The sequence below is a fragment of the Leptodactylus fuscus genome, chromosome 1 (assembly GCF_031893055.1).
Source record: "Leptodactylus fuscus isolate aLepFus1 chromosome 1, aLepFus1.hap2, whole genome shotgun sequence".
Taxonomy (NCBI): domain Eukaryota; kingdom Metazoa; phylum Chordata; class Amphibia; order Anura; family Leptodactylidae; genus Leptodactylus; species Leptodactylus fuscus.
In genome coordinates this window covers 342,172,211-342,186,218 of record NC_134265.1, presented here as the reverse complement: position 1 = coordinate 342,186,218, position 14,008 = coordinate 342,172,211, and the positions used below count along the sequence as shown (strand labels likewise).

At 43.4% G+C, this 14,008-nt stretch overlaps 1 protein-coding gene across 2 annotated transcripts in view; it reads left to right on the top strand.

Moving 5' to 3' along the window:
* Positions 1-14,008, top strand: part of CORIN (corin, serine peptidase) — a 194,274-nt gene that overhangs the window by 110,473 nt on the left and 69,793 nt on the right. For both annotated transcript variants that reach the window (XM_075261498.1, XM_075261497.1), the window contains exons 6-7: positions 11,741-11,854; positions 13,848-13,955. In XM_075261498.1, coding sequence (XP_075117599.1) covers positions 11,741-11,854; positions 13,848-13,955 — 222 coding nt within the window. The remainder of the gene's footprint in view (positions 1-11,740; positions 11,855-13,847; positions 13,956-14,008) is intronic.

The following is a 14,008-nucleotide window of genomic DNA, read 5'->3' as shown; positions in this document are numbered from 1 at the left end:
GGTTGCAGCGTCGTAGGGTTTCAGTCTACTCCTGCCATGAATTTTGGCCTGGGAGAGGAGATAGGCCACCCCAGTTTGCACCCGGGGAACAGACTCCACCACATTCACCCTGCCTGTCATTAAAGATAAGCACTGCAGCATCCCTGACCACAGGCGCTTGTCCAAGTGTCGGTGGTCAAGTGGACCTTGCAGCAAAGCGCGGAACTAAGGGCCCACCTGATGTTGAGTGACACGTGCTGGTGCAAGGCGGGGACGCCACACCGGGAGAAGTTGAGACGGCTAGGGACGGCATAGTGAGGTGCCACAGTTGCCATCAGGTCCGGGAAGGCGGGAGTTTCAACAAGCCGGAACGCCAACCTCTCCTGGGCCAGCAGTTTAGCGATGTTGGCGTTCTAGGCTTGCGTGGGTGGGTGGTTAGCGGTGTATTTCTGCCGGCGCTCCAATGTCTGAGAGATGGTGGGTTGTTGTAAAGAAGCGCCTGATGGTGCCTTTGATGGTGCAGGAGAAGGAGATAAGACAGAAACAGGGGAGGATGAGGGAGAAGTCAACAAAGTGGCGGAGGCAGATGAAGTGATGTCCTGGCTCGTCCTCTGGAGTGCATCGCCAGCACTGTGAGCAGAGGCAGTGGCATGAACGGCGGGCGACGTTTGTCCTGCCGTTGCTGCCTGCCACTGATTCCATTGCTTGGATTCCAAATGACGGTGCATTGAAGTGGTGGACAGGTTGCTCTTCTCAGGGCCCCTACTCGATTTCGAGAGGCAAATTGTGTAGACGACACTATATCTGTCCTCGGCGCATTCCTTGAAAAAACTCTACACCTTCAAGAAACGTGCCCTCGATGGGGGAGTTTTTCTGGGCTGGGTACAAAAGGGAACATCTTCGGACATTCCGGGTCTGGCCTGGCTTCGGCAAAGCAGCTGACCTCTGCCTCTGGACATGTCTCTGCCTCTAGCTACCCTTTTTGGTGCTGCACCTGCCTCAACATCCACACTACTTTCCCAGCTTGACATCTGCCTTGTCCAGGTGGGGTCGGTGTCCTCGTCGTCCACCACCTCCTCTTCCAACTCCTGTCTCGCCTCCTCCTCCTGCACAATGCGCATGTCAACTGGCTGCCCTGACAGCAACTGCGTCTCATCGTCGTCGATGAGGGTGGGTTGCTGGTCATCCGCCACCAAATCGACCGGAGATGGAATGGAGGAGACTCTAGTGTTTGAGCATCTGGACACAGATACTCGTCTGTTAGGTCCGTGGAATCGCGAAATGGAGGGGCAGGTTGCGGTACAGTCAAAGGAAGGGAGAACAGCTCTGGGGAGCAGGGACAGTTGGGGTTATTGTTCTGGGAAGATTGGGAATTTTGGGTGGAAGGAGGACAAGACTGTTGGGTAAGAGGAGGTAGAGGCTGACTGGCTGGTGGACAATGTGCTTTAAGCGTTATCCGACAGCCATTGCAAGACCTGTTCCTGGTTCTCGGGCCTACTAATCTTTGTACCATTCAGCCTAGTTAATGTGGAACTTTTGTGCAAAGCGCAGAACTTAGGGCCCGCCTGATGTTAAGGGACACACGCTGGTACAAGGCTCAACTCACCCTAAGTGCCAAAAACACTGCTGGTGCAAGGCTCTACTCATGCCAAGGGCCTCAATCTCTGCTGGTAGCTCAGCTTAAGGTCATGTAACTTTGTTTGGAAGGGCTCATGTTAAGGGCTAGAAAAGTGAATTTTGGAAGGTCTTACCACATCACACACACACACACACACACACACACACACACACACACACACACACACACACACACACACACACACTCAAAATGACAGTTAAGGGTGAGGGCTTTTGGAATTCCCATTGCCTATTCCATTTGTGGTTGTCATGGGGAACGTGATTTAAAGGGGTGGTTGTTACTGTTTGTTGAGCTTAAAATGGGGTTTGTGTCCATCCATTTGGGGAGTAAAGATGGTTTCCAGGTATTTTCCCACTTTGATAGAGGTTTTTTTGAATGTGGAAAGTGTGTAGTTGTTAGGCTGTGATGTTGGGGTAATAGAGGGTCTTTGGTGTGTTAGATGCCCCCAGACATGCTTCCCCTGCTGTCCCAGTGTCATTCCAGAGGTGTTGGCATCATTTCCTGGGGTGTCATAGTGGACTTGGTGACCCTCCAGACACGGATTTGGGTTTCCCCCTTAACGAGTATCTGTTCCCCATAGACTATAATGGGGTTCGAAACCCGTTCGAACACACGAACATTGAGCGGCTGTTCGAATCGAATTTCGAACCTCGAACATTTTAGTGTTCGCTCATCTCTAGTTATTTATACTACTTGGTCTCACATTTTATTGCAAAGCAATTATCCCCAAAAAACTTCAATTCATCATCTCCCGTAGAATTGTTAAGAATTGATTTTCCCTGTTGTATCTATTATGGGAATCCTTGAGAACAATCAATATGGCCACCTTATAAAAAGGGCTGTCACACAGATATTCTTAGGCTTGACTGATTGATTGACTTCCTCATCTGTATTGCATTCTATATAATGAAAGCAAATGTGATCACAACTCTCAAGTTTTCATGACCATACAAGTTAATTGCAAAAATTCTATTAGGTGTGGCACTTGCTATCATTCAAGGGATTCTATCATTAAAATGCTATTTTGTCTCCCTAACACGTAGGAATAGCCTTAAAGAGGAATTTTCACTGATTTGCCCACAGGCAGTTCTATATACTGCTAGAAAGCTGACAGTGCGCTGAATTCAGCGCACTTTTGGCTTTCCTGATCTGTGCCCCGGGTGAAGCGCTATCGGTCCCGGTACCATAGCTCTTTACAGTCAGAAGGGCGTTCCTGACAGTCTGTCAGCTACGTCCTTCTCCACAGCAGCGCCTATCGCGCTGTACTGTGTGAGCGGGGAGGAACGCCCCCTCCCTCTGCTCACAGTACTGGTCCATAGACGAGTATTATCAGGAGGGGAGGGGATGTTCCTCCCCGCTCACATAGCACAGCGAGATAGGCGCTGCTGTGGAGAAGGACGTACCTGATGGTACGGGGACCGATAGTTCTTTACCTGCGGCACAGATCGGGAAAGCCGACAGTGCACTGAATTCAGCGCACTGTCGGCTTTCCAGCAGTATATATCACTGCCTGTGCCCAAATCATTGAAAGGTCCTCTTTAAGAAAGGCTATTCTTCTCCTACCTTTAGATGTCCTCTCCGCGCTGCTGTTCTGTAGAAATCCTGGTTTTCTTTGGTATGGAAATGAGTTCTCTCGCAGCACTGGGGGTGGTCCTCAGCACTCAAACAACACTGGGGGCGTCCCCAATGCTGTGAGAGAAATCTCCAGCGCCGCCTCCATCCTCGTCTGGAATGGCCTCTCTCTGCGCCTTCTTTCGGCGCTGGGTTCAAACTTCTACACATGCGCCTGCTCTCCCATCGGGCCTCGGGCAGAGCTGACTGCACATGCCCACGGCCATTTTTTTGTGGCCGCTTACCCAGTAAGAAGATGGAGGCGGCGCTGGTGAGTTCTCTCGCAGCATTGGGGATGCCCCCTGTGCTGTTTGAGCGCTGGAGACCGCCCCCAGTGCTGCGAGAGAATTCATTTGCATACTGAAGAAAACTGGGATTTGTACCGAACGGTGACACGGAGAAGACATCTAAAGGTAGGAGAAGAATAGGCTTTCTTAAGGCTATTCCTACGTGTTAGTGAGAATAAATAGCATTTAGCAATAGCAGGTTGTCCAGTTAAATTAACAGAGTTCTCCAGTGGGGAAAAAATGTAGATAAATGGCTCAGAGTAGTTTAAAAAAAGAAAAAAGTGATACTCTACTCACCGATCCTCCACTATTTTTATGTCCGCATTGGTGTGTACTTTTTGTCCCATCTTGACAGACACAATGTCTAGTCATCCAGTAACTGGCTGAGGTGGGTCATCGCTTCGATTGTGTGAGCCTGCATTCTCTGTGTGTTGAGATATTGTAAGAAATTAGAGACCAGTAGGGTCCACTGTTAGGGTTTGGAATAGTAGTAGTGGAAGATAAGTTATTCCAATACCGCTTTTCTTTTTTTAACACATTTTGAGCCATTTAACGAAAGTTTGCCCTCACTGGATAACCCCTTAAAGGGATTCTACCATTAAACTACTTTTTTTTCTAATTACCTTGTCGGAATAGCCTTAAGAAAGGCTATTCATCTCCTACCTTTAGACATGGTCTCCGCCGCGCCGTTCCGTAGAAATACCGGTTTTAACCGGTATGCAAATGAGCTCTCCGCAGCAATGAGGGCGGGCCCCAGCACTGAAAGGCCGATGAGCGCATCCCCATTGCTGCCCGAGAGCTCTTTCCTGCGCCGCCTCCTTCTTCTGCAGCAACTCCGCCTCTTCTGGCTTCTCTTTCTCTTGTAGTTCTATACAGGAGCATAGAGAGGCCACCCCAAAATGGCCACCGGCTCCTGTATTGAACTGCAAGAGCGGCTACCCAAAAATGGCTGCCGGAGACGAATAGCCTTTCTTAAGGCTATTCTGATGTGTTCATTAGAAAAAAAAAAAGGTAGTTTAATGGTAGAATCCCTTTAAATTGATCAGGTGCCCTATTTAGGATCCCTTTAGCAGGAAGAGATTGTCTTGAAGTGGATCACCCTTTTCATTTACAACTTATCTCCTATTTTGTTGTTTTCTGTAGAAACACAGGACGCACGGGATTAAGAATTATACATTCATAATGAGTGTGTCTAATGTCCATGTATTATAGTAAAAATAGTTGTTTTTTTAAATTCTCATACGTCTTGTGTTAATGAATGTGTTGCATTGATAGAGATGAGCGAACCAATTCACAATGAAACAGATTTGTTTCAAATTTTGGAAAAAATACAGATTCGAATGAAATTTTTTTTTGTTTTTGATATTTTTGATATTTTATTATTTACCCGAATTTCCTTGTAGGTCTTTCATAGTTTCCTTTTTTGTCTAACATCGTGTTAATCGGTAGGACAACCATGAACCACTTTCTCTGTAAGTTACGTCCCATGCCCAGTTAGAATTCAGAAAACGGCCATTTGATTCTCAAATTGTCAAAAGAAGAAACTCAAGCCACCGTCATGGATTCTGGCCAGTGCAGACAGTTGCACATCGGAGGCCCTATTTTTTTTCCTTTTGTTCTGAGATTCTTGTGTTTACATCCAAATTTCATTCTGCAGATGCCGGCAGCGATCATATCAAGTTTAAAACTGTGAAGAATTGACGGCCTCAGGGAACAAATGGTTTGGCCAAGTTATGTTGCTTTGAGAGCGATCCACCTCCTGTTGTACCATTTGCCTGCTAATACTTCCATGTTTTTCATTACATCTGGTGGACGACTTTTCAAACATCATTGCCCTATTAGGATTCCTTATAAATACTTATTTTCCTCCAAAGAAAAATGTGCCAAATCTTCAAAGCGCTATAAAAATTCATTATTTCTGGAACATGTGCTCGAAAAAGACCAAAACTAATCTGTTATCTGTCTATTATCTGTAATATCCAATAAAAAGAATCGGGCTAAACACTTTATGCAGGACTACAAGGATAGGCTTTATGTAGAAAAAATACAGGGTATTTTTCCTCGGTTGGTATATCATATACACACGTGGACAAAATTGTTGGTATCTCTTGTTTAATGAAAGAAAAACCCACAATGGTCACAACAATAACTTAAATCTGACAAAAGTAATAATAACCAAACTACATGTTGACAAGTCACAAAGCTTCTGGGAGAATGTCCTATGGACAGATGAGACAAAAATCGAACTTTTTGGCAATGCACATCAGCTCTATGTTCACCCATGGAAAAATGAAGCCTATCTTGAGAAGAACACTGTCCCTACTGTGAAACATGGAGGAGGCTCTGTTACGTTTTGGGGCTGCTTTGCTGCATCTGGCACAGGGTGTCTTGAGATTTCATTGAACCCTGCACAGATTCAAGACTATCGAGGGATTCTAGAGGGAAATGTGCTGCCCAGTGTCAGAAAGCTTGGTCTCAGTCACAGGTCATGGGTTTTGCAACAGGATAATTAGCCAAAACACACAGCTAAAAACACCCAAGACTGGCTAAAAGGAAAATATTGAACTATTCGGAATGAGCCCTGACCTAATTCCTATTGAGAATCTTTGGAAGGAGCTGAAACATGCCGTCTGGAAAGGAACCCGTCATACCCGAGACAACTGGAGCAGTTTGCTCATGAGGAGGGGGCCACAATACCTGCGGAGAGGTGCAGAAGTCTCATTGACAGTTACAGGAACCGTCTGATCGCAGCGATTGCCTCAAAAGGTTGTACAACAAATTATTGTGTTAAGGGAACCATCATTTCTGTCCAGGCTGTTTCATGAGTTTTATTTTTCAAAAAAATTCTATTGAAGCAAAAAGCAAAGTCTGACTTTCATTTGTTCGATTTCATAGAATTTTTTATTATTACTTTTGTCAGATTCAAGTTATTTCTGTGACCATTGTGGGTTTTTCTTTCATTAAATAGGGGGTATCAACATTTTTGTGCACATGTGTAGGTCTAAAACTGTGAATGATACATATGAGGAACTGGCATAGATTTTCATTATAACTCACGCCAGTTACAAAGAAAATCTCAGGCCATGGCGTCCCCCGCAAAATGTGCTGCGCAAGGTGCAGAGTGGGGGTTATTTTTCTTGAGATGTCTTTATGCTAAATAGGTTTTCTAGAAGGAAGGAATCATCTCAGATACCCAGTGAACAATTTGTTAGATGTGTGTGGCTTATATCATAGATTAGGCAAAATTATCCAACATGGCTGATCTACTTTTCTTGCGGGTCCTGCCATTCCGTTTCAAAAACTGTTACCTTATGGTCAGGCTAACTTGGTTTAATAAATGTTCACTTTTTTCCCAGTGTTTTTCACTATGAGGATTGTACCCTCAGCTGCCCATAGGATAAAGGGCGTGTCCAGTCCCTTAAAGGGATTTTCCTAAGAATATATCATTAATGTTTAACTTGCAGAAAACCCTTTAAAGAGGACCTTTCACCATATCCACCTGGCCCAGCTCTTTACATCAATAGGTAGGTGCTCCATTGATTCTGGCACTGTTGATTTTTTTTCCTCTAGCCCCCACAGTTTCTGAGCAATCCATGCTATTAGTTTTGGTGCCTTGATATACTATTTAGTCTCTGCAGTGACAGGAGTAGACAGGGGGTGTGACTCTGAGCTCTAACACTGGCTGTCTATGATTGGAGCTCAGAATCACACCCCCTGCCTGACACCGCCTATCTGACATTACACAGCTTAAATAACACAATGGGTACCAATACTACCTGCACTTGTTGCTCTGGAATGGTGTGGTTAGAGACAAAATTCTCACTTTAACAGAATCAGTAGAGTTGCGCCTAGTAACAGATGCTAAGAACTGGAACGGGTGGAAATGTTGAAAGATCCTCTTTAAATAGTTTTTTTCTCCCCCAAAACTAGATTGGTATAAAGTACCAAACTGAATAATACTGACTTTATAAATCCTCTGCCACTTTGTGGATCCTGAGTCAGTCTCTTTATTATGGCCTACACCAAGAAGGTCACTGCAGTAGTGGTCATTAGAGATGAGCGAACAGTAAAATGTTCGAGGTTCGATATTCGTTTCGAGTAGCCCCTCAATATTCGACTACTCGAATCGAATATCGAACCCTATTATAGTCTATGGGGGGAAATGCTCGTTTCAGGGGTAGGCAACGTTCGATCAAATTACACTTACCAAGTCCACGAGTGAGGGTCGGGCTGGATCCTCCGAGCAGTCTTCACCGTGCAGCGTCCCCGCGGCATCTTCCGGCTCTGAATTCACTCTGCCAGGCATCGGGCCTGGGCAGAGCCGACTGCGCATGCCCGCACTACAAGCACTACAAGCGGACATACGCAGTCGACTCTGCCCAGGCCCGATGCCTGGCAGAGTGAATTCAGAGCACGGAGAAGACTTCTAAAGGTAGGAGAAGAACCAGCGTTGATTGGCCGACTGTATAGCATTCGGCCAATCAATGCTGGTTCTGCATCGAACTTTTACATTCGAATAGCGAGTGGTACTCGATCAAGTTCGAATATTTCGAATACCGTAGTATTCAATCGAATACCTACTCGATCCAGTACTACTCGCTCATCTCTAGTGGTCACATGTCCTTGTCGAAAAGTCATTGGTGGAGGCTGGAATACAGGAGGAGGGGGATAAGTACTTAGTATTTTGTTCCAGTCTATACTTTGGTAAAAAAAAATTAAAAAGTAAGTCTATCATTGAATAAATCAATTGTCAACCAATAGCACGTAGGAATAGCCTTTATAAAGGCTACTCATATCATACCTTTACTTTACAGATCCTCGCCGCTGTTATCAAATTATGTCAGTTTTTGTATTGATGCAAATTATGCTCAGAGCATAGGCTTGTCATCGACTGCAGCACTGCCTCTGTGTCTTCTTTAAGACACCCCCTACCTAAGTTCCCTGCCACTTTGCTTCGTCAGCAGCTGACGATATTAACTTTGGAATTGAAATTCTGCGCATGCGCAGTCAGCTCTGTTCCCTGACGAAGCAGGGGGCGTCATCAAGAAGACGCAGAGGTGGGTGCTGACGAGCCTGTGCTTGGAGAACAGGGGAACGCCCCCTGTGCTTTCTGAGCATACACTCACCGGCCACTTTATTAGGTACACCATGCTAGTAACGGGTTGGACCCCCTTTTGCCTTCAGAACTGCCTCAATTCTTCGTGGCATAGATACAACAAGGTGCTGGAAGCATTCCTCAGAGATTTTGGTCCATATTGACATGATGGCATCACACAGTTGCCGCAGATTTGTCGGCTGCACATCCATGATGCGAATCTCCCGTTCCACCACATCCCAAAGATGCTCCTCTATTGGATTGAGATCTGGTGACTGTGGAGGCCATTGGAGTACAGTGAACTCATTGTCATGTTCAAGAAACCAGTCTGAGATGATTCCAGCTTTATGACATGGCATTGCATTATCCTGCTGAAAGTAGCCATCAGATGTTGGGTACATTGTGGTCATAAAGGGATGGACATGGTCAGCAACAATACTCAGGTAGGCTTTGGCGTTGCAACGATGCTCAATTGGTACCAAGGGGCCCAAAGAGTGCTAAGAAAATATTCCCCACACCATGACACCACCACCACCAGCCTGAACCGTTGATACAAGGCAGGATGGATCCATGCTTTCATGTTGTTGACGCCAAATTCTGACCCTACCATCCGAATGTCGCAGCAGAAATCGAGACTCATCAGACCAGGCAACGTTTTTCCAATCTTCAATTGTCCAATTTCGATGAGCTTGTGCAAATTGTAGCCTCAGTTTCCTGTTCTTAGCTGAAAGGAGTGGCACCCGGTGTGGTCTTCTGCTGCTGTAGCCCATCTGCCTCAAAGTTGGACGTATTGTGCGTTCAGAGATGCTCTTCTGGCTACCTTGGTTGTAACGGGTGGCTATTTGAGTCACTGTTGCCTTTCTATCAGCTCGAACCAGTCTGGCCATTCTCCTCTGACCTCTGGCATCAACAACGCATTTCCGCCCACAGAACTGCCGCTCACTGGATGTTTTTTCTTTTTCGGACCATTCTCTGTAAACCCTAGAGATGGTTGTTTGTGAAAATCCCAGTAGATCAGCAGTTTCTGAAATACTCAGACCAGCCCTTCTGGCACCAACAACCATGCCACGTTCAAAGGCACTCAAATCACCTTTCTTCCCCATACTGATGCTCGGTTTGAACTGCAGGAGATTGTCTTGACCATGTCTACATGCCTAAATGCACTGAGTTGCCGCCATGTGATTGGCTGATTAGAAATTAAGTGTTAACGAGCAGTTGGACAGGTGTACCTAATAAAGTGGCCGGTGAGTGTAATTTGCATAATGACAAAAAAAAACTGCATAATTTGAAAACAAAGGCGAGGACCTGCACAGTAAAGCTATGAGATGAATGGCCGTTATAAAGGCTATTCCTACATGGTATTAGTTGAAAATTGATTTATTCATTAGTAGACGCCCTTTAAGGACACTTTACAACTCCTTGAACTTACTCCTAAGCGTCGGCTGGCATCTGGAATGTGTAAAGGAATCAGTACAACGTTGCCTGAGGAACCTCTTGGTATGTCTACTACTGGGAATGGCGTATGTATATAAGCCTTAAATCTTGGCAAAACAGCCTCATTGAAAGAAGCATGAAAATGATGGATACTGATGTAATAGCCACAAGATTGCTTACATGCCTACCTCCAAGCACAGACAGACTCAATGTCTTTCTCTATTATATAAACCAAGATATAACATTGGCAGACAATGCTATTGCAAACGCTGTCCCGCAAAGATCTGGAGCCACTGGATTTGCCTTGTAATTATCTAAAAACAACATAACCTTCCTGTCCTCTGGCAGTCCTTGGTTCTGAAAGTCCTTGGGAAGATCTACACGAGTTCCCTTGACCATGATTTCAAGAACAAACATTGAGTGTCCTATATCAATGACGTCTGACTCCCCCCCCCATTATAACACATCTGTGCTTACAGTCAGTTATTAATAAAAGCAAAATTAGTGCTGCACTATATATATATATATATATATATATATATATACAATATATATATATATATATATATACAATATATATATATATATATATATATATATATATATATATATATACTAAACCTACTAAACCGTGTTATACACATAGACTACACAGTCTAAATTTACCCCCAATTTGTTACTATCCAGCATCAGGCACTGTGATAAATCTTTCACAGTCATTATCTACTATTCTAGGGAAAGGAGGGATTTACAACTTTTAATTTTTTTAATTTTTTTTTAAAGCTTTTTTCCCCCACTATTTTATGGGAGATTCTATACATTGAAATTGCTGCTGGTCATAGACCTCCCCCTCTAAAAAAAAATAAAAATAAAAAAAAAATAAAAATTGCTGACTCGAGTATAAGCCGAGGGGGGCTTTTTCAGCACAAAAACTGTGCTAAAAAATTTGGCTTATACTCGAGTATATACGGTACACCTTGATCTTTTCAATTCCTGGACAACCACTAATAGTCTCCTAAAGTCTAAATACATCAGAAATGTGCGTTTTTGGGGTAACAACTCCTTTTACAAGCTAGGTGAGGCATGGATTATTTGGCTTGAAGAAAGTCACTACATATGTTGTGTATCTGAGACTTAAAAATAGAAGCAGTTCTCAGAATCCTCCTACCTAAATCTTCCATTTACCTCCAGCTGAGAAGATGGCACCGGACCGAGGTCTTTAGTCTTTGCCTATTGGTTTAACTGTGATAAATCTGGTGCATTGGTAGACTCTAGTTTAAAGCGGTATCTCAAGAATAGGTCATGCTTATCAGATTGGTAGCGTTAGGACACTCGGTACCCCCAACTGTTCTCGACAGCTATGCACAGAGAATTGGGCAGGAATCAGACAGCTCTGGTCTCTGTGTAATGGTCTGCTTCTTGCTCAGAACAGCGGACCCCCACCAATCTGATATTGGTGACCTACATCATACACAGGACAGATTTAGTAAATCTGCCCCATTGACTTATCTTAAAGGGGTTATCCAGGTCTGTATTCTACACCTTTTTGGCTTGTTTTGTATGATATTGTGGCTCAGTCAATAGAGTTGAACTACAATACCCGACATAATCCATGGACACGTGTGGCGCAGTTTGTGAATTGTAATATGATGATTTATTCTCTTTCTCTTATTTCTCTTTTGTCTTACTTTTTAGCATTGTGTGGGGAACAAGACAGCTTTCTGTGTAGCAATGGAGTCTGCATAGCCAAGAAATTGTCCTGCAATGGATACAATGACTGTGATGACTGGAGCGACGAGGTACATTGCAGTAAGTCATTCTTCTTCATACTGGCCAATGCATGTAGAGGAATACCAGGATATCTCACTAGTTAAAGGGATGTTCCGGACCAAAAAACGGGTAGCCGCGACCTGCACCGGCATCCAGTCGCGCACTCCGCTCTGGATTAGGCCCAATGAATGGGGCTAGTTGGGAGGAAGGAGTGTCTTCAGGCCGAATCGCGAGGTGAATCGGCCAGAAGAATGAGTATCTCGCTTCTTTTTCTGGCAATAGGAGCCGTCTTTTTGGTCAGAAGATTGAGGCCTGACCAAAAAACCCTGTGTGAACTTACCTTTACTCCTGTAAACTGATGTCATTGACTAGCAGCCATCTCATGTTGTCCCTATTGGACTCCTAAGAGCAAGCTGAGCACAGATTTTAATACATCCCATGATACATTTTTTACTTTTTCTTTCCTATTTTAGTTATTTCCTATAACTTTTTATATCTACTCTATGCAAAACAAATTGTGCTTTATTAGGGCAGCAAACATATTTATTTACTTATTTATTAAGGCAATAAAGACATGTTTTAATGCTCAATTTTTACATATTTGGCATGTGGGTAAAACAGTGATAAAATGCCTTAAGTTTTGCCAGTCATTCAAATAGTGTTATAAATTTTTTCTACACTTGTAAAAGTTTTAGAGCTGTGTATATTTTTTTCCAATTCCTATTTTTTTCACTTTAACTACTATTCTATTTACTTATATTTTATCCTTTTTTTATACCACAGTCTTGTTGCGTTCACTTTGTAATTATATATAATATAATATATTTTATTATTATTATTATTATTTATTTTTATTTTTATTTTTTATTTTTTTTGTGGGGCAGCGGTGCAGACCCAAAGAGTCAAGACAGGGACACAAAATATGCAGCAAACTGGTTTATTTAGAAAATAAATAAATAAATAAATAAATAAACCTTGACTTCAGGCATAAAAATAAACAAAATAAAATACAACCTAATCTTCGGCAAAAACAAAATAAAAGCCTGCTCGTCTGAGCCACTACCTAAACAGAATGGATAACCTAACTATACATATGGTTTACCTCCAGCTACACGAACACAACAGGTGCAATATTATCTCACCGCACTCAGGGTTACAGGACAGAACCAGACACCTCCTTTCACTTCATGGAACGGCCATGAACTGCAGGCTCTGCAACCTTTTCTGGCCCAGTAATGAGCCCAGGATCTACACCGGAGATGAGGCCTACTCCAGATCCGCCCTGGACCACACATATGTCCAAAACCTAGGGGAGATATATCTGGACTCCAGCACTCTGCCTGTTACCTTCTCACAATATATAGTATATGCTAGTACATTACCCTTTATATGTTACAGTACATACATAAGCAGTATATCCATAACTATAGCTTATACTAATAGAGAGTCCTAGAATCCTTGGACATCTCCACATAACCTGAATTATGAAAGTAGTCCGAATTCTAAACTAAATCCATTGCCTGGTTAAATATCTTCAAACCGGTGTTTGGGACTACTGCATTGATGACCTATCTTTGGAATCATGGTTTCCGTCATTTGACAACAAAACACGTATAGCGCTACTTTTTTTTTACAGAAATCGATGGAAGAGGTGTGAACAGAGTTGAGGTATTATCTGTAATGGGACTTTTAGTTTATGCTGTAAGTATCTAGTAAAGTTACAAAAGGAAGGATTTAGTGTATGGAAAGCCTTACAGGATCTGAGAGTCATGTTTCTTATTATCCTGCCACCCACTGACACAGGGCACAGTAGTGTCTCTTAAGGTTTTCATTAAAAGCATCTGGGAATATGACAGATTCATTGCGATGTGAAGTGAATGTGACCCTTATTTATAGCTACGTGTTTGTTCTTTTCTACACGCCATTATGTAGTAGCCATATTTTAGCACAAATATAAGGCAATTCCTTACACAGAACAAATGCAGATTACATGTGTAATAAAACGTTCACTTGTGATATCACTTTATTTCAGATTGTAGTGAGAATCTTTACCGGTGTAATACAGGAAAGTGCCTTAACCACAGCTATGTTTGCGATGGATACGATGACTGCGGAGATCTGAGCGATGAGCAGAATTGTGGTACGTATCAAATCTTTCCTAAACGTTCTACGTATCTAAAGGGGTTGTCTGGG